Below are 25,845 nucleotides of genomic sequence, written 5' to 3'. Positions count from 1 at the left end.
ATCAAACAATCAAAAATAAAGCATTTTTAAGTGTAAGTACTTATGTTAGGATATCACATTTTATAAGATGTTTTAGGTGAAAAAAGGGACGGGGGGCTCAGACACTTTATTACGTATACGTGTTCAGCTGATTCAGATATCTAAGCAGTCTATTACATAGTGGCAACTGAACTTGAAACTGAGAATCAGAATGTGAGTGGCTATGAACATACTTCGGTTGGGTTGTGGGTGTAAAATGGACAGGTATTTCTTGGTATTTCAGAATCTGTTGATCTTGTTAGATTTTTCCACAAAACCATCTTTAGGGCAACTGCAGCTGTGTGATGCTATCATGTCAATATGAACCAAACTCTCTGTAGAATGCTTCCTGCACCTTTTTGAATCTGTGCCATGAAAATTTAATGCAATTATAAAAGTAAAAAGTGGACGAGCCCGTGTTACAAATAGCGGGCTGTGAGTGTGCAAAACGTGTACACTCAGTGGCTCAGATAAAAATTAAACATGTTCTATCTGACTCAGAATGGTTCACATACAGCAAAGGAATGAAATATTGTACTTTAGGTTTATCTTTAGTTTAATTAAGCTTAAGCAAACATAGTGCCAGTTAGCAAAATTATGTACTTAAAAAAAGTATTGCATTATAATGTGACAGCACTGTTGGTACTGGCCTAAACCTGTCTGGTAGGCACCAGGAAGAAAAACTGTCAGCTCTGTACATGCACCATATTGTTATAAGTCCACTGAAACTTGAAGAGATGTAAATAATGACATGATTCCTTTGTGGCATACTTTCAAATCAGCTATACTCTTCAGCAGATTAGCTAGCAAGCCCACTGCATGAATAGCGATAGTAGCAAACACACATTTATTCTTATCTAGTTCAGTTAACATCATGTTTCACACAAATGTTTATCAGCAACCCTAGCAGGCATTTTCTTTTTCAGAAAATAAAGTAAAATTCAGAAAGACACACATTTTAAAGTTTAACAATAGCTTTTATTGAATCAAGACCATTTTTACAAAACATTTTTATTCAGCAAATATTTCTTAGCAAACTACAACTTTGCATGAAGTTTGATTTTGAATTCATTATTTTTTCTTAAAAAAAAAACACCTTTACCTCTGGATTAGTTTATAAAACGTGACATTTAAACACCTTAAACCACACTCCTTTAAAAGTGCAGGTGATTCCATTAAACATACAAAGGTCCCAGCTTCCTTCACAATTTCTGCCCCACATTTTTTACAATTAAATTCACACACACATACACTGCGTTTCAAAAAGCACTGGCACTATTTGAAATTGTGGCAAATGTAACATTTCAGTGTTCTACTACAGGTTTGCCATTTAACACAAAACAGGTTAAACATGTAATCATTGATTTGTGATATAAGTATGCAATAAAGAAACAGTCCTTGCATCACGAATAACCACAAATCTATTACTCATTGCCAGCCAAGACTGCTATTCAATAGAATAGGCTCAGATTTACTGAGATGATTTAAACTCATTCTCAAAAGCAGCTCTCAGCCGACAGGACATAGTTGTTCTGTGCTTTAAGGTCCAACATTTTTAAAGTATTATATCTTTGATACCTTTGCTCAGTTACTGTCTCCACCATTATTTTTTACAGACAATAGTGTAGCAAGCAACATCATGAAAGGTGATGCTTTATGTACAAATCTGATCAAAGCAGACTCTGATAAGACTTAGTGAAATGTAGTTTAGTAACAAAAATTGTGGAAATTAAAAGGACAAACGAGGTTAGAATATAATTAATACTGAAACTTTAAAATAATCTATAATTTTTTTTAAAAAGTACAAACATAAAGCAACCCAAGGATAAAATCTGTCAAGACCGATACGTCAAATATTAAAATAAATCGAGTAAATATACCAACAGAAGACAGAAATAAATAGCCAGTGTACACACTCAGGAGCTGTTTTCTGATATACACTCCCTTTTATGGGTTCTAGTCTTCCCATACATAAAAAACAGAACAAAAAAAACCCCCAAAACAATAAAAATTTAAAAGCATAAATATAAAAACATCTTTATCTTTCAGTCAAAAAAGCACATAAATAAATACAAAATTACTAAAATTGTTCTTGTCATTAGTATAAAAACTGAAAATAGAAAAAAGAACATGTTCAGTCTTGAAACAAGTTTTTTCTGTGTCTTTCATGGTGAACATTGGATATTTTTTATGTAGTCCACACAAGAGTTCAGTCCATTTTACAAGTTTTTACTTAAACTGGTCTGGGATTAGATTCATCTGCGAGTGGATACTTGTGGGAGGGCTGGAGATGCCCTCTGACCAATCAGACATGTTGGAATGTGGGGAAGAGCTGGACCATTGGTCAGGGGACCCAGGGGAGGGGGTTAAAAATGGGTGGTCAGGCACCTGTAGCTGGTGGCTAGGTGTGTTGTCCATTGGGCCTGAATAGCTGTGCTGAGATGGAGGGGTGAGAAACTGGGTGCCAAGAATCTGGGTCTCCTGCGGCATCACCGTGTGGATGGGCATGGTGCGGCCTGAGCAGTTGTTTTGCTGCATGTCAGATCCATTCAGCTCAACAGTTGGGAAACTCTGGTTGAGGGACTGAGTGGCTGTGGTGTTGTTAGAGTTCTGGTGCTGGAGCTGCCGCGAGTGAGCCTGTTGCATCATGTGAGCGGACGAGCCCAGATGGCTGGTTTGCAGATTCTGGTAGCCCATTATCTGAGACAGAGTGGCAGTACTGACACCATGCAGAGGACCCATCATGTTATGGGTTATCTGTGGTGGTTGGGTGAAGCTTCCTTGCTGGCCTATGCTTGAGTGCATCCTGGAGACCCAATCACACTGCCCCCCTCTGCTACCACCTATAGATGCTGCGCCCTGACTGTTGGGGCTGGACACTGGCAAATGGGAGAGACGGGGTGGGTTAGGATCAAAAGCCATGCAACTCAGATCCTTACCCATGTTCATCTGGCCAGGATGGGAATCTCCATTCCCCTGCAGGTGATTTAAAGACATTGGGGGCGATTGCTGAAAGGGGGAAGCCATGGGAGGCGAGGCAACATCGGAAAGGTAGCCATGGGGTGACTCGAGGGAATCAACTGGTGAGAGGACACCTGATGTGTCTAGCAAGTTACTCTTCCCATCCACTGACTTTTTCTTCTTCAGCCTATTATCTTTGCCGTTGTCCTTTCCTCCTTTTCCACCCGAGCTAGGCTTACGAATCTTCTTGCCCGAAACGTTTGGCTTGAGGTTGCTGAGATAGTCATTGGGGGAACAGAGAGGTGGGGAGAGGGTGGAGGTGCTTAAGGGTGCACTATGAAGCCCAGGACTCCGGACCACATTGTATTCATCCAGAAGACGCACAATGTCATGGTGCATGCGTTCCTGGGCAATATCTCTGGGCAGCTGGTCAAGATGATCGGTGATCTCGCGATTGGCAAAATGCTCCAGAAGAACTTTCGCTGTCTCATAGCTCCCTTCACGGGCTGCCAAGAAGAGCGGCGTTTCTTCCTATAAAGAAACCAAATATTGAGATTATCATTAGTTAAGGCAGGCCACAAAGTCAGTGTAAATGGGGATTTCTGCTTCAGCAGGAATTCTACACCACTGTAACTACAAACCTCTCTGAAGCCCCACGGCATAATCTGATTTGTACCTCACTAGAAATGTAACTACACATCGCAGTGATGCAGTCCATAACTTTTGTGATTGGCCGGTTCAGTTGATTCCAACTATGCATTTACGGCTGCTTTTTTCCCTCTGTTTTTTAATTTATCAGTGTGAGAATAACAATTACTGAATAAGTATAAGGAATAATAATGATATATTAATGTATCACAGATGCTCAGATTTTTAGCAATGTGACTTTTATATATCCTGCATTTAATTGGGTAAAACCATTGACATTTAAAAATTGTTTTTCATGAGAGATCTGGCCAAGAGGACAGCAGAAATTACAACGAATATAACATTAAATTTATAACAAAACAGGCATTTCTTTTTTTTTTTTTTTTGGGCACACCACCACCAATGATGTTGGCCACTTACGTAGGTTGCAACAACAATTGACTGTAGACGTCTAGACAGCAGCTGATAACAGTTTTTTTTGTTTTGTTGTTGATCTAACTAACAAATCTCAAACAGGACTTTTATACAGTGTTTAAGCTGCTTAAGATTGCCTACCTTTGCTGCATCTCTAAGCTGCTTTTCACCGCATCTCATGTTTTTTATGTGTATGACTTATTATACCTGTTGTTCTTATCAAGGATATACAAGTACATGTTCTAGCAGGGAGGTATGCTCTCCTGGGTGGAAATACCCACTTCTCATTAAACAACACTTCATACACTAGATAATCACTGTAAATGTAAGGACAAAGGCTTGTGGAAAACCTCCATTAAATGCATATCATTTCACATACCTTATTATCTTGCATATCTTTGTTGGCACCATTTTTCAGCAGTACCACAGCAGCCTCCACATTGTTTACAGCTGCAGCCCAGTGCAGAGCAGATTTACCTGCAGAGAGTGCAAATTCGGGGTTTATTATCATGACCCCTAGCACAATAAGCCATTTGTGAAAACTGTAGAGATTGTAGTTTGATAAAACTTTAGCTACCAGATTCATCAGTGGCATTAGCATCGGCGTGACAGTTGATAAGTTCTTCAACCATGCCCTCAACTGCTAAACGGGCCGCCAGAATCAATGGTGTTGTTCCATCGTGCATGCGGGCGTCAAGATCAGTAGCACGGTTTCGGATTAAAATCTGCAAGGACACAAGATGTTTTCTGTTAAATTAATTTAAACTGTTGGGTCAAACTGGGACAAACATTGTCCTGAAAATAAAATCCTGAGGGGATTTCCAGGGCATTTACCTGGAACACTCCCTGTGCATCTGCTGCCACGGCTGCATGAAGCGGTGTGCGACCCATGTTGTCCTGAACGTTGGCATCTGCGCTGGATTCCAAGAGGCGTTTGGCAGCATCTGAGCGGGCATAGCGGGCAGCCAGGTGGAGGGCAGTCTCGCCTGTACGGTCAGTCTGGTTATGGAGGTTGGCGCCCTGGTAAATAAAGTCAGAGATTATTTCTGCCGATGGATCCTCTTCCTCTTCACTGTTGCCATTCTCCAGTCCTCCACCGCTGCAGGAGGCGATCATCAAGGGAGTAAAACCATCTGAAAAGAAGGGGGAGTGGATCAGTGAGTATATAGGCATCTTCAGTCAGTTGTAATTCAAAAGATAATTTATGTTTTATTCGTTTGTGACACCCTGACAGAGAAATTGTGAGTTTTCCAGTTACACACCTGGTCCTCTGACATTGACATCCATGCATCCATTCTCTATGTCTCCCTGAGGAGGTGTAGGAGCAATGGATTCAATCCGCAGGTCCGCTGCATCCAGATGTTGCTGTGTCCATTTCCTATGATCTGTATGATCACCCAAATCCAACATGGCCTGTTCCTCAAACTGAAAGACACACCAGTTAGTGTCAGTGTTAGTATCAGAGATGATAAAATTTAGAATGGACAGCTTTGGTGCAAAGGAAAACTCTTCTTACCCTGAAGCGTTTGCACTCCGGATCCTCGTCCTCCCATTCATTTTGATTGTCATCCATGAGGTTCATGTCCGAGTGTTTCATTGGCCTATTGAAAAGAGGTTGCAGATTAGAGCACCTACAGCAAAGCAAATACAAGTCAAGGAAATATAGTGACCCACTGCCAGTGCCAATAACCTTCACATTCCACTTTCAGAGTGCACTTACTTTAAGCCAACAGAATCCTCTCCCAGTGGCTCGCTGCGTTTCTTTTTGCTTGGCTCCGATGCTTTGAATCCTTCAGGAAACCAGAGCTGGCCGTGCTCTCGTCGCCGCTTACGGGACACCAGAACACCCAGACAGATGAAACCCAGAGCAGCCAAACCGAGGAAGATTATATACATGGGGTAGAGCTCTGAATCAGAGGGAGTGGGTCTCACACCTGGAATGATTGTTTAAAATAAAATTATTTTACATGACTGAAATGCATTGTGTTTGTGTATGCATATATGTGTATATGTATGGAAAATCTTATGGCTGAAACTGAGACACGTACTTGTGACAGCTTCAATGTAGGGAACATTGAGATTCCCACTGGTGGCCAGTGCTCCAAGGAATGCAGCTACATCTGTGGCACTCTGGAAGCATTCAGTAGACTGCTGGTAACACTGACGGTTGTCAATCTCCAGGTACACCACAGACCTATGAGCAGAGATAGATAGTCACATTAGCATTAACCTTTTTTAGCCTTTTTGTGATGTGAATACAAATCAGTGTAATTATTTAGTGATTAAATGTTAAACATAGCTAAAACTCTCTATGTTGTGCCCTACCCTTTGATTTGCAAAGGATCCAACTCTCTGCGTTTCCGGGAGCTGACGATGGATGACACACCCTCTTTAACTTGATCCAAAACACTGGCTGGCATCGAAGCCCAGTCAGGCCACCCATCTGCAGAGCGCTTCAGCACATTATGCTTAACAAGGTCTTGCTCATTGCCATAGTAAGGGAAGATCATGGGTTCTCCTTTGGCGTCACGGCGGAACACCACATTAGTGTGAAGGACACTGCTGAGCTCTCTGAGGAAGGCTGAAGAGCGGTTCTTAAGCTCATCTGGTGGGATGTGGACCACAAGAACTAAATGTCCATCAGCCAGTTTCTCTGGCATGTTGTTGGCACAGTCCAGTCCATCCCATTCACATTCTGCGTTGTTGCAGCCCTGGTCACAGTGACCATCAGCATAGTGGTCTTTACAATACTGATCATATAGAGGGCTGAAAAACAAAATAAGACTGGGTTAATATTCTGATACCGCCCCACAAATCTTTAAAAAAAACACCCAAGACATTTCTGTGACACTTACTTGCATTGTCCTTCTTGTCCTTGGCAATCAAAACCATCATAGAGACACCCAGGGCTATTACACTGCCCATCACACTTCCCATCATTGAAGTATCGCCAACACTGTAAAGCAGAGGAGCAGTTTTGCCACGGATCATCAAAATTAAGCGAACAGTCTCCTCCATCCCAGCCGCAGGCGTGGTTGTTGCACACTGAGTTGCAGATGTGGTTTCCTGCAAACTCGTCACACTGTGGAATCTCGCAGCTCATCTCCACCTCCGGAGGTGGGGTGATGTCCCGGCCAAACCCGCCAACGAACGAGTAGTCAAGTATATGGCAGAGCAGACCATTGAAGTTGCTGGGGCAGCTACACTGGAAAAACGGAGGGTCTGGAGTTATCTGACAAGTGCCACCATTGTAACAGGGGTTCGAGATGCAGAGGCTGTCAGTCGGAGTTTGGCACTCAGGCCCGGTGAAGGTTGAAGGACACAGGCAGCGTGGACTTAGGTGGCCTGACACACACGTGCCACCATTCCTGCAATTCAGACTCCCACAGGCACGAGAGTCATACTCGCAGGTGGAGCCAGTGAAACCCTACAGGGGCAGAAATGACACAGACTTTATGATTAGTGTGCTATGCTTTGGTTTAAAAGGACTTTTTAAGTGCTAACATTTAAGTAGACGCTATAATGTTTTACTCACAGGTGGACATTTGCAGACAAAACCATGAGGTGTGTTACTGGCAACAGCACATGTCCCCCCATTTCTGCAAGGTCGCCCTTTGCAGCCATCAAATACCTTGTCACAACGCTGGCCTGTGGCACAGAAGCAAAAAGCATGTGTCAGCTACTCTTAGAAAACATTTAGACTTTTGCTGTACTTTTGCTGCTGATCCACATTCAGTACCTGTATACCCAGTGCGGCATTCACACCGGTAGCTGTTGGTGAGTTGGATGCAGTTGTAGGAGCCTCTGGGGTCACAAGGATCTGACAAACACTCATTGACGTCCCCTTCACAGCGCTCACCTACATAACCCGGTGGGCACACACACTGGTAGCCTCCAATGCGGTCCACACACTTGCCATTGTTAAAGCACTTGGGCTCATTAGTGAGTGGGTCTCTGAAGGGGTTGCAGTCATCTAAATTAATCTCGCAGTGGACACCTACGGGAAACAGATAAGTTGGGTTACACACCATGGATACCTAGGTATTCATTTATCAAGTATATTTTTTGGAATGTGTGTATGCACATATGCTAAACTATAAGATACCTTGTGTTCCTCTGGGACACGAGCACTTGTATGTGTTGATTAGGTCGATGCAGGTCCCTCCATTTTGGCAGGGCTGAGACTGACATTCATTGATCTCTTTTGAGCAGTTCACACCATGGTAGCCAGGGACACACTGACAATAAAAGATATTCAAGCATATTTTGTTATTTAAATGAGAAACAAGTTTAGAGGGTTACCAGAAATAAACAGCCTCTTGATGTATCTATTATATCATATTTCAGAGTGACTATTAAATCCATATCAGCTGCAATCCCTTCAGAACAGTTTGTCTTAATGCCAACCAATCACTTGGTGGCTCAGCTGATTCCCATATGCATCTGCAAATCACTTTGCAACCCACCTCTATCCCAGCTCCTCATTTAATGCTCTAACTGACTTAATCACTGTTATAACGGTTGTATTCTCTGCTACTGCTCTCACTGCTCCCTGCTTTCCATGCATGTTCATGAAGGGGTTGGGAGGTGCCTTACGAGTACCACATATATAGGAAGTTCCCAGAAAAGAGTCATAGCACCAAATATAAATCAGTGTCCTGGTGACAATGGTTTATCAAGCTGGCTTAGCTGACAGAGTCCTGTCCAGGACTTTATTTAAGATAACTTAAATAAATCAATTCATCTTTAAATTACTCATATATCCTTTTACCTCACAACTGTAGCCTCCTAGATAATCAGTGCAGGTGGCTCCATTTTGGCAAGGGTTGGGTGAGCACTCGTCCACCTGTTCCTGGCAGTAACTGCCAGTGTAGCCAGCTTGGCAGCGGCAATAATGCGTGTTTCCAGCATCCAGACACTGGCCTGAATTCCGGCACAAGTGAGCCACGTCAACACCTACAATCAAAGACAAACGAGGAGTTTCAGAATGTACAAACTGCCCACCAGACTATAGCAAATTTACTATCAAAAGCTTCACCTTATAATCGAAATGAGCGTACCTTGCTGTTTAGCTGCCACCTCACAGGAAACACTTGGGATGTCACAGTAGAGGCCAGTCCATCCAGTCTGACACTGGCAGGTGTAGGAGGCACCTTGCTGCCAACACGAACCTCCATTTTTGCAGGGAGCAGAGTCACACCAGCGCACAAGATTCTAATTTAGGATAAAAAAGAGAGAAGGTACTTAGATGTAGTAAAGAAGCCTAGGCATGTGATAAGACAAAGATAAGAGTATTTCTCCCTACCTGACAATTGATCCCTGTGTAGCCATGAGGACAGGTGCATTTGTAGGTCCCATAACTGTCAAGACAAGTGCCTCCATTGAGGCATGGCTTGGAGTCACACTCATTGATATCATATTGACAATAGCTCCCTGTGAATCCGGGTAAGCACAGGCAGGTGAAAGTGTTGATTCCATCCACACAGGTGCCACCATTAAAGCAAGAACTATTGAAACAAGAAAATAGGAAATGTTAAATCCCTTACTTTCCTCTGGGTCAGTTCATCAGAACAGTTTAATAATAACAGATTGTAGTGAGGGGAGCTACCTGTCAGTGCAGTCGTTTGTGTTGATCTCACAGTTGATACCGCTGAAGCCAGGTGGGCAGGTGCAGGTGTAGCTGTTCACACAATCGGTGCAGTTGGCCCCGTTCCTGCACGGGTTGCTCTCGCACTCATTTATGTCCTGCTCGCATCTGCCACCACGAAACCCGGGCGGACAGGTGCATGTGAAACTGTTGATGCCATCGCGGCACAGGCCACCATTACTGCAGGGATCTGAAATGCAAGAAAAGGAAGTATGATTGCCACTTTTGTTTTAAGTCAAACACAAAGTGGGAACTTAAAAGGCTTTAGATTTGCTTCTTACTTGGTTTGCAGTCATCGATGTCTGTCTCACACTTCTGGCCAGAGTAACCCGGCTGGCACTTGCACTGGTAACCTCCCATGGTGTTGAGGCAAAGGGCGCCATTGCGGCATGGGCTCTTCACACATTCGTTGATATCGATCTCACATGTTTGACCTGAAGGAGAAAACAAAAAAAAATGTATTGTACTGTTGGGTAATTATATACTAACTGACTACACACACATTCAGCCAAACAATCAAAAAAAAAGAAAAACACTAGCTGGAAAAATGTATACCTTGCCATCCTTCAGGGCAGATGCAGGAGAAGCTTTGATAATCTTCCGACTCCTTACATATTCCACCATTTTTACATGGCCTGGAACTGCAGGGGGCCAGTAGAGTCTCACAATTTTCCCCTGGTATGACCAAAAAAAACAACATTGATTGAATCACTCTGGCATTACATAGGAGCTCCTTTGAGTACCTAACTGCATGTAATAAAATAAGCACCACAGTTTCAGTGACTGCAAAACACAATTTTAAAAGCAACACAATTTTTTTTAAATTCCAGTTTCCATTCCACTTCCTTATTCATTTCCATGACATCTTAGCCAAACAGGAAAGGCCTTCCTGTTTCCTGCTATTGTTTGTTCATAGACAGGAAACAGGACATGGCGGAAGTGGGACTAGTGCTCGGAGCAGTGTCCGGGTCTCTGCGTTACATTAGCCACAACGGCCTGTTATTCCAAAAAGCACACACACACACACGCTATTATCCCAGCAAAACAGACGAGCAGATCTTTCCACACAGAGATGTCAAAAACCAGACATCCCTGTCAGTAGCCGCTGGGTGATGTTTTCAAAAACAACACGGAATATAACAATCTAATCCTTTTTCAGTGGAAACCTGGAAGATTGTGTTCATGCTATCAGACGTGTGCAAACAGCTAAAAGCAGGTGCTAGTTAAATGAACAATCCAGTTAGCAGTTGTAATTCTCACAGTGGGAGATAAGCAGTTACATGTCGTACCGGTGTAAGGAAGCAAACAATTGCACTTGTATCCAGCCACATCATCGATGCAAGTGCCCTGGTTGAGGCAGGGGTTGGAGGCGCACTCATTGATGTTAGTTTGGCAATTAGGACCTACAGCAGTTGGAATTAGAGAACACACTTTGGTTAGATGTTGGCCAACAAGGCTCTCCTCATTCAATCTGTGCGCGAATAAAAAAGAAAAGTGCAGGTAGGGCCAAACACTGACCTGTGAAGCCAACTCGGCACGTGCAGTGGTATCCGCTGGTCATATCCTTGCAGGTTCCTCCGTTCATGCATGGGTTGGACTCACATTCATTGTTATTGATGTCGCAATTTTGGCCGCTCCAGCCAGAGTCACAGGTACATTTGTATCTTTAGTAGAAAGGCTTGTTCAGTAATTGATATATATAGAAATATATATGTGTGTGTGTGTGTACTTTTTTTTCCTCATACAACCTGGATCCCTACTCACCCATTAAGAAGGTCCTGGCATCTGCCATGTATGCAGGGGTTGCTGCTACACTCGTCAACCTCGGACAAACAGGTGGCATCATTGTATCCCTCTGGGCACAGGCAGGTGAAGCTATTGATGCCATCCACACATGTGCCTCCATTGTGACAGGGATTGATGGCACAGTCGTCAATGTTGATGTTACACATTGCTCCTGTAAGACAGTAAATCTGGTTTTAAGAACAGTGTCACAAACGTTTCTTTTGGATGAACTGAAGTGATCAATAACTAAGCTGGCCATTATCGAAGCCAAACAGCTGGATACTCCCATGTGATATAATTTAAGGCCTTACAGTTTGCTCACTGAGATAATCTGTGCAGGGTTTTTTTTGCATATGAAAAACAAAAAGACAAACTCCCTCAATATTCAACAAATACAATGTGTACCAAGCCTGGTGGCCCCTGGAGGCTCTTTTACCTCTCCTACATTGATTGAATAGGGCCCTGTTGAATAGGCAGAAGGAGCCCTTCAGCTGAATCACAGAGAGGGGGGAGCACACACACACACACACACACACACACACACACACACACACACACACACACCACCCCCATCCAGGAGACCTAACCTCACCCAGGGCTGTTTACAGGGACAGAAGGCCAGACTTATTTCACACATGGCTGAGTAACAATTAACCCCACCCCCCTTTCTGATCTTGTACCCGGCTCCCTCCTCCTATGCTCTTCATCAGTCAGGAGAGGAGGGCCCAACTGCCTGATCTTCAGTTACAATAGCCCTCTGTCCCTCTGTGTCTCAGTCCTGCCGTGCCCTCTACACTCAGCACAAAAAGATTTTTTTTTTTTTTTTTTGGGGGGGGGGGGGGGGGGGGGGGGGGGAGGCAGCCTTCACATCCACACACACACACACACACACACACACACATTCCCCCTAACCACACATCCATCCCTGGTTTTAGCACAATCACATAACCACTACCAGTCAGAACCGGATCCATGTGACCTGCCTGGTCTATTTCTTAAAGAGTGCCTGTCACCAAAGTTCTGTATTTTAGTGCATTACAGGTTGGCTTGCTTAGTAAATCAAGTGTTAACTGGCTTGTTGTGCAGACACACTAATAATCATCAGATATGTGATTAAAGGACAGCCTCTCTTTTCCTTTCAAAGTATCAGTTTACAGAGTCTTTGCAAGCTCAACGTCACAATCTTTTCAGACGGGAAACAAAGTCAGTGCTTTGTGTGTGCTGTGTGCATGTATCAGGCTGTGTTCCCTTTCTCTTCTCCTTCGTCCCACATAGGCAACATGACACCATTGTTCCACAGGAATGGGTCCGTCAGCCACCTGTTCTACCTGCCCCTCCCAAAGCTCAGGTGACCACCCCCCTGCACCTGTAAACTCCACCCAGCGCTCACCTGTGTAACCGGGCTCGCATGCACATTCATAGCCATTTATTTTGTCGATGCACTTCCCGTAGTCACAGGGCTTGCTCTTGCAGTCATCCAGGTTCACTTCACAATTGAAACCTGTAGATCAGAATATACATAAGGGGCAGAAAAAAGGTGAAGAAAGTGCGGGCATATTTCACTGGAAGAATTTCAAAGTTGTATAATATTAAAGTCTCACCCGCAGTGCCTTGTGGGCAGGAACAGATGTATGTATTCTCCCTGTCCTGGCAAATGCCGCCGTTCTTACAGGGCTGGCTTAGACACTCGTTGATGTTAGTTTCACACAAGCGGCCAGTGTAGCCTGGGCGGCACTGACAGGTGAAGGAAGCCAGGCCATCCCTGCAGGTGCCATAGTGGCAGGGATTGGAGTAGCACTCATTGATGTCAATCTCACAGTGCTGCCCTGTGTATCCTGTAATGTAGGAGAACAGCTTTAACACCCGCAACTTTTTTCTAAGAAAGACAAACAAGATTACGCAATAAATTAGAAGAAAGGATTAGTCTGGTGTACCTTCAGCACATTCACAGGTGTACTTGTTGGGTCCATCGGTGCATTTAGCTCCATTCTTGCAGGGTGTGCTGGCACACTCGTCAACGTCCACCTGACAGAGACTCCCTGAAAAGCCTGCAGATGCATTTTTTTTAAAACAGAGAATTAAACTTCTTTCAATATTGAGAGGAAATATATTTGCAGAAATGCAGAAAATTGCTGAAATTTGCATCTAAAAAAGGCCACGTGGTGCTGAAAGTCCTAACAAATCATTCCACAACACTCCCTTCACCCCTCCTTTTTCGGGCTCTTACTGTGCAGTGAAATCTTTCTTTCAAACCACATCACAATAGTCCACAGCTTACCAGCTAAAAACCAAACCCTACCCCCCCAATTCTGGCGCTAAGCTCTTACACAAACTCTCCAGCCCGCCAAATATGCTAATGTTTCTGCAGCCCTGTCTGTTCTGTCCAGCACACTCGTAAATGCTTCACTGACACTATTAGAAGAAGTAAATCATTTACGTTCAATCGGGGGACTGCATGCACGGCACTCATTGACAGATAGTTAATGATCCACCCTCTTTTCTTAGCTCCCATTGTCTTGCCAAAAAAAGGGAGGGTTAAAATGATACCATGGAAGCTATTTTTGTGGCTGTTTTTACTGTAGTAATCAGATTATTTCTCACCTTTGGGGCACTCGCAGTGGAAGGAGTTGATCTTGTCAATGCACTTGCCATTGTTGAGACAAGGTTGGCTGGCACACTCATCTGTGTTGATGTGGCAGAACACACCCTCATATCCTGAAATGGGAGTTATAGGTCAGGTCACGTTTCTTTTCTTACCACAAAGTAAAGGAAAAAAACATGTCAAAAGAAAAGTAGTCTTCTTGTATTACAAACCGATGCTTTACCTGGCATGCAGATGCAGTGGAACCCTCCGATCTGGTCCAGGCAGGTGGCATCATTGTGGCAAGGATTAGACATGCATTCGTTGACATCCATCTCACAACGAGGCCCTTCATACCCTTGGAGGCACTTGCACTGGAAGGAGCCCTTTGTGTTGAGGCAGCGACCGCCATGCTCACAGGGGTTGGCACCTAAAACATTAAATATGCAAGTTGTAATAAATAAATGTAATAAATCAGTTCTGCGTGTTAACTGCAAAGAATCAGAATCATCAGAGGGTTGTAATCCAAACTAAAGGAGACAAACTGGTAGCTTAATAACATACCCAGAGAGCACTCATCGATATCCAGGTTGCAGGCCGATCCAGTGTAACCTGGGGGACAGGTGCATATTGCCTTGCCATTGACTGGGTTGGTGTCGCAGTTGGAGCCCTTCTGGCATGGGTTGCTGATGCAGGCATCATCAAGGTGGCACAACAGACCTGTAGCCATGGATGTATTACATTTTACTCTCTAAACATTAAGATCATGATATGTCTGCATAGCATTCACAGAGGGGTCACAAGAGCCATACCTGTGCGTCCATGAGGGCACTCGCAGAAGAATGAGGCCACGCGGTCGTGGCAGGTGGCACCGTGGTGACAAGCTGCACTGGCGCAGTCATCAATGTTCTCGCTGCAGTCATCGCCGGTCCACCCATTTACACAGACGCAGTGATAGCCACCATGCGTGTCATGGCATGTCCCACCATTCTGACATGCATTGGGCATCAGCTCGCACTCGTCCACATTTTCTGTGCAGTATTGACCTAAAAGAGAAAAAAAAAGTTGGTATTTATTATCTTAAAATGTTATTGGATGATTTTTTTAAAGCCTTTAAGTGAAAGGTACCTGTGTAATGAGGTGGGCATCGGCAGTTGTAGGTGTTCACCCCGTCCACACAAACACCACCGTTCTGGCAGCTGTGGCCTGGACAGTCATCGATGTTGATCTCACAGTTGTGGCCTGTGAAGCCTGTTGGATTGGCGTGGGGTGAGAACAAACGAGTCAAAATGTAGAAAAGCTCTTGCGACACTTGATTGCGGGTAATAATCAGACCTTTCCTTCCTGCATAAAAATAGATATACAAGCTCGTGGCAGAGCACAGCCTGTCCCCTCTGTTAACATCAAAGGCTTGTGTGGGTGTTTTATAGGCACAATAGCTCCGCTTAACAATCAACCCACAGCTCCACAGGTGCCTGTACTGGTGCGCTATCTAAACGCATTCCAGCAAAGACACCCGCAACTGGCACGCAGCGTGACTTAAAACTTCGACACACAACATCAGTTATTCATCCGCATGTCCAAACAACGGGCTCTGTGCTGACCACATAATGAGACAAAAACACAGGCAAGTTAAAGCTTGATCCAACCACCCTTTTATTTTAACTGATGTGGTGTGCTAGGGATAAGGAGGTAATACTTTCCCTAAGAGTCCGCAATGTACACTGCTACTACTCCAAAGTAAGATTGTGACCTTTGGAACTAACTGTGACCTTCTATGAAAAATTATACAGTACTTTCTAATAAAAATTAGAAAGCATGGTATGAATAATTTAAACATAAGTACTGTATAGGTTTGATGCAAAATCCCTAATTGTTTTTTCTCCTCTTTATTTCCCCACATCTACACGTATGTATTGTGTGTGCACTTTCTACACATCTGGTGTCCTGACTCTTAACAGCAGTTACCACAACATTGAGCAATAAATGTGGCAGACAGGCTGGCAGTGTTGATGTGAAAAACAAGCTATTTTTGCGAGTCTGTGATCTCGTGAATAGGGTGTGTAAATCTATAGGTTTGTGTGCATGTGGGTTTCTCTGCCATTGTAGGGGCTCGCTACCGATTATCAGAAGGAAACGTCTGTGCAACTGCATCCTGCCTGTGCAGGCTGGCAGAGAGAGAGGGGAAGAGCGGTGATTCCAGATTACTCCACTCCACCCAATCAGATTTTACTACAACAACAGGCTGGTTTGTAGGTCAACTGATGTAACAGGAAAAACAATTGTGTGTTTTGTTACCACACTAACCATCCACAACTCCACGTGGCAGCTACCATTACTCTGTAAATTCATGTTTGTGCCATACCTGGAAGACAGCTACAGTCGTAAGCGGTGTCCCCCTTCTGGACGCAAGTGCCTCCATTCTGGCATGGTGACGGGCTGCATGGCAGATAGGGGTTCTCGCAGTGCTGGCCTGTGTACTCTTGAGGACAACGGCAGTGATACGAGCCCACCTCATTCACGCATACGCCGCCATTGAGACAGGGAGAGGGAGTCTGGGCACACTCGTTTACATCCTGCTTGCAGGTTTGACCAGTAAAAGCGCGTGGGCATTTGCAGATGTAGGTGGATTCTAAGGCTGAGCACAGGCCACCATTTGCACATGGATTGGAAGCACACGGGTTGGCAGCCTGGCAGGTTTTACCTGGAAAGTAACATAGTAAAAGTGAAATAATCATAAAAAGGGCTTAAAAGAGGGGCAAAAGATTTGTAGTCACAAAACAAGTTTTGAACATTTCCATACATACCAGACCATCCAGGTGGACAGTCGCAGCGGTAGGCATTGAGGGCAATGAGATGGCATGTTCCTCCATTGCGACAGGGGGAGCTCATACAGGCGTGGTTGGTGGGGGTCAGGCACAGTCGGTCAGTGAAACCCAGGCGGCACACGCAGCGGAAATCGAACGTGTTGCTATGGGAAACAGCGCGGCATTCGCCACCGTTGCGGCATGGCGAAGGACTGCAGGGATTTGGATACTGGCACCGGCTGCCTATGTAGTCACTGGGACACCTGGGAACAGACAGCGAAGAGAGGGAGCAGCAATGATTAGAAAAGCATGACTTTTTTTTAGCATGGGAACAATTATCTAAACAAAAGGGGAGTAAAATGAGGGGTTTGACGTGTAAGGGGGAGGTGTAGAAGGGAACTAAAAGTTTCCCGCCCAACAAAGTCCCACTGCAGTGTGACAGGGATAACATGTTGTTCTAATACGTCTCTCTGGATTAGCTTCCCTCAGAACCTTGAAAATACATTCTGCCGGGACAACAGACGCCACAAAATAGTCTAGCAGTCTAACAGCCTGTTCCCATCTACCTTTCGTCCCCATGCTGTCCATACTCATCCACAATGACCGTAGAGATCAAGGGGAATGTGCCGCTCATGGATGACTGATATGAAGCTCTGCATTCAGGCCCTAAGCCTGCTTCCCTCCTATCCAGACCAAGGACTGTTACTGCTAAGTCACACAGCTCAAAGTGGCTGATTAGTTGAACAAATTCTCTCATAAATTTCACAAAGATGGGTTCTGCCCACTGTGGTTACAGGGTATTTGTAAAAAAAAAAAGAAAAGAAAAAATCAATACATTTTGACCAAAGAGTACAAGAAATTGACTGTTTTAGCATTGTGCTAATGAAATGCACAGACATTATTTGATATGCAGCCCGTACATAACACTGCAGTCCCATCTGTCACGTGAGGGAGCATTTAAAGTCACCAGAAAAGTGTTTACATTTGAATTGGGAGGCTTGTGTGACTGTGTGTAGCTGTGACCTGAGTGTGTGAGTGGTTATGTGTAAAGGAGGGCATCTGTTGGCCTCCTAGTATCTCCACAGGGAGCAGGTGTGCATGTTAATGAAGGCAGCTGTTGGTCAGGACTCCTTCTCCTCCCCCATCCTCGTGTCCCCTCCTCCTTTCCCCTTCCTCCTCCCCCTCCCTTCTGTCCCCTTCTCAGACAGGGGTGCTGACAAAGCCAACCTCTCCTCCGGGGACATAAAGAACCCATGTGAAGTCAGCTGTTGCAACTTCTGTGCCTCCAAACCACACGACTTATTCTTAATTCCTCTCTTACTTACCTGTTCCCTTTTTTTTGTTTATTTCCCTTTTCACATAAAATATTTCCTTCTAGTTTTCTCTACTTTAGCTCTCATTCAGCTTACCATGGGGAATCATTTTTTCCTGTTAAAGGGACATTTTTCTTTTAAACTCGTAGCTGTTTCCCTTTTGCAGATTTCCCCTTGTGTTGCACCGGATTGTTCAAAACTCTATTGTTGACTTAGATAGGTGAGACCAACAGGGAGTTTTTAGCAGGGCCTCTACAGGGAGTCCAGACAGTTGTAATTGGCGCAAGATTGTAAAAGCATTTGAGGTGACTTTGAAGTCACCGGGAAAACACACTGAGTGAATTATAAAGGTAATTCACTGCTGAGGTACAAAAATCTCACCCACTATGATAAAAACGAGGTGTTAATAATGGTGTGTGTGTACCATCCTGTGTGTGTGTGTGTGTGTGTGTGTGTGTGTGTGTAGTTAACTCCCACGCAAACTGACTGTAATAGACCTTGTTTGTCCTGAAGTCAGAGATAAAGATCCACCCACACGCTGAAAAGACCAGCAGCACACACCACGGCAACAGGTCTCTCCCAGCGCTGCAATGTCCCCTCAGGCCAGAGCAGATGCTTCCCCGACCTCTGACCCTAAACACTTTTGTGACTGTGGGACAGCCCCTTTGCCTTCTCTTCCCTCTCTCCACTCTCCCTGCTGGGCCTGATCTACCATCTGTCACTCTGGGGGTGACTTTATGCTCTGACACAAAACGTGCCCAACTGTGCGCTGGAAATGCCACCGCTGTGGAAAATGTCATGTGAAATGACTGAGGGTGGCGTACAGTAATCAAAGGCATGTATAATGTTGTCAGTCTTGGTTTTTCCTTTCATGATACTTGACAACGTTCCAAGATCACCGACTATTTTTCTTCTCTCTTTTGATTTTCACTCGTCCTTTTGTCTTTATTACATATTTGTTTCTGCCCTTTCCTCCTCATTTGCTTTGTCTGGTTAGTTGATGTTCCCTTGAATGTGTCTCATCATTAGCCAAGATGTGACCCCTGGGGTCCACATCTGTTAGTAAGACCAAGAGCGGAGCAATGTAGCCCAGCTAGAGAAAATGAGAAATGCACTGGATTTGGAAGCCTCTCAAATCCCACTACAGCAATAAAATCCATGAGAGAGAAACACTGTTATATTAAAAGGGTGTATAATAGTCATACAAAGATTGTGCACTCTCAGGCTGTTGAACCTAAAAAGGGCTAAACTGCATAAAGTGTTTACTAAACATTGAATCATGCTCATTTGGTTCGGTAAAATGCGCATTATTGCTTGGAAATCAAACCACCTTCCTAAACAAAAAAATTACTCTCTACAAGTAACATATATCTTCAAAAAAGGGGATCTTAGAAGAATCATTGGACAATAATAAAGCGGTTTCTGTTCCACTCTCTAAAATCAGTGAAGTTGGTAGAGGCGGTCAGAATGAGAAGAATTTGGCACCTGTCTGAATAACAGCACAGCCTGACAGTGAGCTCACTTTCATTCATAAAAGTACGGTAAACAGCCGACGGCATAACTCTGATTCCCTGTGTGTGTGTGTGTGTGTGTCATGCACCTTGTTCTGCTGCACTCACTTAACAACGCTGTAAAAACATCCCAGCTCACGATCAAAACCAGGAAAAACACCTGCCTGCCATTCCACCTCTCGTGATGATTATCAGTGAAAGCCGATGGAGTAGTCTGGAGTCTATTACTTCAGATTACCATCAAGTCAGGTGGGCACAAGTGTGTTACCACAACATATTCATTCATCATTACTTGTTTGGTCGCTATAAAGGGTGACTCACATTCCAACCAGATAACATTCCCCCCCATGCACATGCAATTACTAGAAATATCAAGACATGCACACATTTTCTGGCTAGAAGAGTTATTTCATTTGATAGCCTCTACTGCTAGATATGAACTTTCAACACCCACTAGAGTGACACAGGCCCTTATCGCTCTGCTCTGACAGCATTGCATCAGCATCTCCTGCTTTGAAGGTTTCCAGATCAGTCTCCAAAGTAGGTGTGAAAAAATATGCCTTTACATTATATATGCAATGCGTTCTCTTCTGGGAGTTCTATATCTGAAAATTGCACATCAACTGTAAGAAGATGGGACCTTTTTTTTCCCCCACCAGCCTCTTTCAGTGCTATATCATGTGGCCCCTGGCATCTGGGGAATGGGCCCAACCAGGGGAGTGGCAGCATTAGAGCTTAAACCCCAAATAAAAAGGCAACACCAGCAGGCACCTTAAACCCACTAAGCACTTGTATGTCCCTGATTCAGGGAGCTGAGCTTTTATAGAGACCTTCCTCGTAATCCTATAGGAGGACAAAAGAAGAGCAGCATTCTTAGAGGAAGAGTGTAAAAATCATTTCAGGTTGTGACTGAGACGCATTATCGTCAATAAACAACACCATACAGCTCCCTTTACTAGCTACATCACATTAAGTGAAATTCTCTCGTGTGGTCTATTTCTGTCAGTGCAGTATTCGAGACATGTGGGGCGACAGTTGAGATGTTTATTCTTAACACTTATCTCTGACCAAAACGGCACCCATTTCAGCAAAGCAGCAATAACAGTGAGTCTGTCACGTAAAGGCCAGACCGAGGGCAACAACCTTTTAACCTGACTTTGCCCTCATTACAGTCTGACAAATGGAAACTAAATTTGACTCACACTATGCTTGTGCCCTCAAACTTTAAAGTTGCCTACATTAAAAAAGACTGCTGCAGCTTCGTGGGAAACAGGAAGCCCCAGACCTTGAGATAACCTCTTAATTCACAGAATCGCAACCGAGTACTTCCCCACTGCAGACACTCGTTGCTATTTCCGTGTCCAATATCGCCACAATTTACATAAACTCTCCGACTTCCCCTAAAGTTACTCAGTCTTTTAATGTAAAGAGATTTGTCTTCAATCGAGGAAACAGCATTAAAGGTTTTAAAGCTGGTTCCCCCTTTGTTCCTTTTGAGTGTTTCGATTTTCTCTGGAGGTGTATGCTGTCACACACATTAAGACCATATTCTTGTTCCATTTTTAAAACCAGCATGGGAACCTTACTATCTCAGCCAATCAGTCAACCACACAGCTAGCTGTTATATTTCTTTTAGCTAAATCTAACCTTACTCTACCAAGCTGACTGCTGTGATTGTAGAATGAATTAAAGCTACCATCTTTAGAGGTTTTGACTCTTGTTGAATTTACAGTTGGTTGGGGTTAAAAATCACCTTAAAATCCTTCATTTGAATATCAGCTTGAGAAAAAGCAGATTCTAGTGAATGCAACATGAATAAAGAAGACAAACCTAATCCTTTTCCTGATTTCCTAAAGGTATGAAGTAATATTGGGGGAGGGAGGAAGGGTGTAATGTTGTTCATCATTGTCGGCATGTGATTCGACTCTCGCACTCGTGAGAACTGTGCCGAAAAGAGGATTCAGATCTGTCTTAACCACTCAAAACTGTGCCACCATATGCTGCATAACCACAAAAGCAGAACATGATTCAGTGGTATCTCCGATAGTTGGTTCTGTGGGTTTGATGTGTTATAACCTGCTGACCTTCCCCTAAACATCACGTGAGGGCGACCGCACAATTTAGATGCCCTCAGCTGAACTCCACCACTGCTTTCCTTTTTCTTGTCGCAGTGCAGGCATCCCCTCCTTTCTAACTCAGCCGACTTTCCACCTATGTGTCAGCAGCACAAAATTTAAAAGCGAATTTGATGTGACACAGCATGGCACAAAAATATGGACCACTGCTGGAAGATTCTCTGCTACAGACACTTTACCCTGACCCCCCGAATCTCACAGTGTCCCCATGACTGATAGCTGCTTAGCTTGGCAAGGATGAATGATGAATGAGCGGGAAGCCAGGAGGAAGAGAGAGCGCGGGTGGGTGAAGTGATGCTCTTATCCTGTCTGTTTTTAATTGGACTGAGCAGAGATGAAGAACACAATAACAGCTTTGTGGGATCGGAGGGTGGAGAGAGTTTCTGTGTGAGAGCGTGCGCACACGTGCAGGGCGCTGTGTGTGACTGTGTGTGTGTGCAGAGCGTGCAGATTCACATATTGTGAATTGGTGCCCCTGGGCTACTCGCGTAGGTCCTTCAATAGCTCTCCCTTGTCCCCGCAGACCAGAGGAGAGCCTGCCATGATCACATGCCCCAGGGCAAACCAGGCCACCTCTGAGTTTCTTTCAAGAGGGGAGAAAAAATAAAGTGACGCCACAAGTAAAAATCACACATAAAGATGCTTTCAGAAAGGATCAGTTTCCAACTCAGACCAGATAAAAGTTGGTGTCTCATTACATTATATTAAAATTTACAGGAAGGCCAGCTCAAGGGAATATGTTTGCATATTAAAACGTCTCACCCAAAAACATCAATCCACACTCTAAACAAACAGCCCCACAAGCTGCCTCCCTGTCTATTCCCACTTGTTCGCCCTCAAATTTCTGCACTTTATTCCAATTAATCTCACTCTCTTGACATCCAATCCAATTACATTTCCCAGCCATCTGGCTTTCAAATGGAGATCACAAGCGGGTGAGGTGGGGGTGGTTGGGGGAGAGAGCCATTCAAAACGACGGAGAGAAGCCTTTTGGAGGAGGGGGAGGTATGGCAGGGGTTTGGTGTGTGTTGTGGTGTTTGGGGTGGCTGTGGCATGATGGGAAGCCCCACTCAGATTAGTCACACAGCATTATTCTGACTGCAGGACAATGGGTGACGGGCGGCGGGCGAGCCCCAGCTGTCGCCCATGAAAGAGCAGAAAAACAAGATTTAGGACTGGACGCGTCCTCTCACTTTGCCAGGTGAAGGGGGACTTGCATTCATTAAGGGGCTGATGAAGGGGGGGGGGGGGGGCTTTGTGTGTGTGTGTGTGTCCGGCCTCCCCTTTCTCATCTCCCCAGCACTCTGAGGCTGCTCTCTCTTTTCATTTCTGCACTCCTTTAAAGTCTTTTCTTTTCAGGGAATGTGTGCAGAGAGCAATGCAGCTCTCGGAGGGGTACAGGAGCACAGCAGCCCAGAGGAAACTTAAGGGCCTCTGGTTGCTGAGCAGAGAGACCGCTCAAAGGCTGGAATTAAAAGGGGGAATATGTGGCCTCTTTTTCTTCCCCACCCGTAAAGAAGTACCACGATTGCCCCACAGTGCACTACTACGACCATACAAGCTCCAAGTAACACACAAAAAAGATAGCTATGGTGTTTCCTCACTGCCTGCAGCAGCATCTTCATGTGTTGCTCTTAGGCTCCCTGTTACTTACTTGCATTCACCATTTCCGTTTGGGGTGGCTTCACATCTTCCTCCATTAAGGCATGCCTCGGTGGGTAGAGAGCATTTAAGACCTGTTGAATGCATAAACAAATATATAGATCAAAACATGTTTTACCCAGCACAGTTTCTCTGTGCACACAGGACGGAAATGAGCACACTGGGATTAATCGGGATTAAGCTGCAGGTGAAATCATGAGGGAATTATCCAGCAGTTAAGTTTTGTTTTTTGGGTTGTTTTTTTTTTTAACACAGCTTTATTAGCAAATTTTAATGCACACGCGTCGTGATTTTTAAATTGATTTGTTCCACAAGTGTCCGCAGGGGATATTGGGAAGCCTGTTCGTGGACACTGGTGAGGCTAGAAGCGCGTGGTGCGTGGCTTTTTTTCTTCTTTTTTTTTTAATTCAGGGGAGGGGGCTGCGGGGGGACGCACGCTTTTGCGGGGAGAGCGCAGCAGCTGCGGGGCTCAGATGCTGAACAAAAGAAATCGTGGTGCAGCACGAGCCATAAAACACCCTCCTCGGGTATTGTTTACCGGGCAGACGGGAATAACAGCACCTCCTCCTCCTCCTCCTCCACCCCCCGCCAACCCGGGACTCACAACACTCTCCCACACTTGTAGACAAAAGGTGCTTGCAACCCCCCCCAAAAAAAAAAAAAAAAAAAATCCGCGTCCCTCCGCACCAACTTCCATTATCTCATATTTTACATGAAAGTGGTCCAATAACAGCTTACAAATAGACCGTTTATTGTCTAAAACTCTAAATGTCGTTTTTTTTTATAAAGCATTAAAAATATTTGTTGATAAAATTCTTGATATAAATTTAGAGTAAGAAAACAAATTAAATGTTGTGTTCAGTTAGTTAGCTTTTGATCGTGGTTCCAACATTGCTGCATCTACCGCATAAGCTCAGCTGATTTTAGTGTGACTGCTCTGCAATGAGCGGACAAAATAGCTCGCGACATCTTCATTTAGCGCACACCGGGGGAGCCAGCCAAGCGCACTGCAGCTTCTGGTTTCTTCACTTTCCCACGGCCAAGAGAAGCTGGAAAACTTTCATCGAGATTTATTTATGCAACTTTTTAATACTCCGATCATAATTATACAGCATGACATTTAAATCACTCAAATCAGTTTAATCGAGTGTCTTTCTCTTCCTCTTTATAATTCACAAACTTCTCTAAAGCCCACTTTAATTGTTGCGAATATCACAGATAAGTCTCGGTCATGCTCTGTGGCAATGCACGCTCAAAAATAAATAAATAAATAAAAATTGTTTACCTTGTGCGATGGCGATTGCTGGAATCAGAAATGTTAGTTTCACAAAGAAACGATACATTCCTTCTCTTCAACTTCACAAATGTTGTTGACTCCCGCGTTGGGTTCGCATAGATCCGCAGTTGATGAATCCAGGTGTTGTCTTGAAATAAATATCCAAGAAAAAAAAATATGAAGGTAAATCCAACAGCGAGAGATGGGTGAGAGAAAGTCTTCAGCTGGACTCAGTTCATAGATGTTAACCTGCTGCCTTCCGAGTTCTCAATGAAATCGGTGGGCAACTCTACAAGTTCCTCCCACTATTCCTCCACACCTCCCCTCCTCCCACACAGGACGAAATCACGCTTCCTCTCTGGGGGGAAGAAACAGTGTCCCTCTCAAAGTAAACTTGGTAATAGTAAACAGCAGCATTTTATAGGGATTTTTAACCATTTTCTTTGCTTCATTAAAGCTTGCATCTACTTCCTAGCCTGCCAAAGAAACATACTTAAATTTTCACTCATAATAAATTGAGACAATGAAAATCAAGATACAGGATAACCATTTAGTTACTAACATTAACCTTTAAAGACAGCCGAAATGGCATTCAACCATAACAGTAACAGAAATCAAATTATAATGTAATACCATTATAGTATAGTATAATATACCATATACTATATACTTGGTAACAACACATAATTAATGTCCAAATGTACATAAGAGTATACTGAGGTTGTAATGGCATATTTTTACAGTGTGGTGCTATTGCTTTGACTAATATATCAAGAAAAAAGATCTGAATGTTTCCCCAACACTCAGCAAACAACTACCTAAACAACTAAGCAAACAAAGAACACTCATTAAAAGAAATACTTACACTTGTAGCTTTCTACTTCCACAACCTTTATTTGACAGCTAAATTTGCCAGAAATATAAAAAATAAAAATAAAATAAAAAAGGTGAATGTTTACAGCCTAGTCTTATAAACAATTTTTAAAAGTGATAGGTTTGCTTTAGGGGTGTTACACACAGAGCACCATGCAAAAGTCTCAAGCCACTCCAAATTTCTTTGCCAGGTAAAGGGGACATTGTTTGTTTG

At 44.0% G+C, this 25,845-nt stretch overlaps 1 protein-coding gene across 1 annotated transcript; it reads right to left on the bottom strand.

The window, feature by feature from the left end:
• Positions 1-974: 974 nt before the first annotated feature.
• notch1a (notch receptor 1a) lies at positions 975-25,016 on the bottom strand. The gene is made up of 34 exons (XM_085279973.1): positions 24,768-25,016; positions 23,475-23,556; positions 16,862-17,124; positions 16,420-16,758; positions 15,183-15,305; positions 14,867-15,100; positions 14,619-14,774; positions 14,299-14,484; positions 14,075-14,188; positions 13,408-13,521; positions 13,075-13,308; positions 12,864-12,974; positions 11,453-11,645; positions 11,207-11,352; positions 10,978-11,091; positions 10,244-10,363; positions 9,970-10,122; positions 9,650-9,878; positions 9,347-9,548; positions 9,102-9,255; positions 8,813-8,997; positions 8,147-8,279; positions 7,781-8,038; positions 7,577-7,689; positions 6,897-7,468; positions 6,367-6,807; positions 6,090-6,235; positions 5,762-5,975; positions 5,558-5,642; positions 5,304-5,466; positions 4,876-5,174; positions 4,619-4,766; positions 4,421-4,518; positions 975-3,510 (listed from the first exon to the last, which is right to left on the bottom strand). Exons 1-34 carry the CDS (start codon positions 24,823-24,825, stop codon positions 2,248-2,250), a joined length of 7,443 nt encoding a protein of 2,480 aa, XP_085136099.1. The 5' UTR covers positions 24,826-25,016; the 3' UTR covers positions 975-2,247.
• Between the last annotated feature and the right edge of the window lie 829 nt (positions 25,017-25,845).

This window comes from Mchenga conophoros, linkage group LG7, assembly GCF_057382185.1.
Source record: "Mchenga conophoros isolate Kocher_MC1m ecotype Shallow Benthic linkage group LG7, M_conophoros_male_GT1.1, whole genome shotgun sequence".
In the NCBI taxonomy this organism is placed as follows: Eukaryota; Metazoa; Chordata; class Actinopteri; order Cichliformes; family Cichlidae; genus Mchenga; species Mchenga conophoros.
This window is presented reverse-complemented; position numbering and strand designations above follow the sequence as displayed.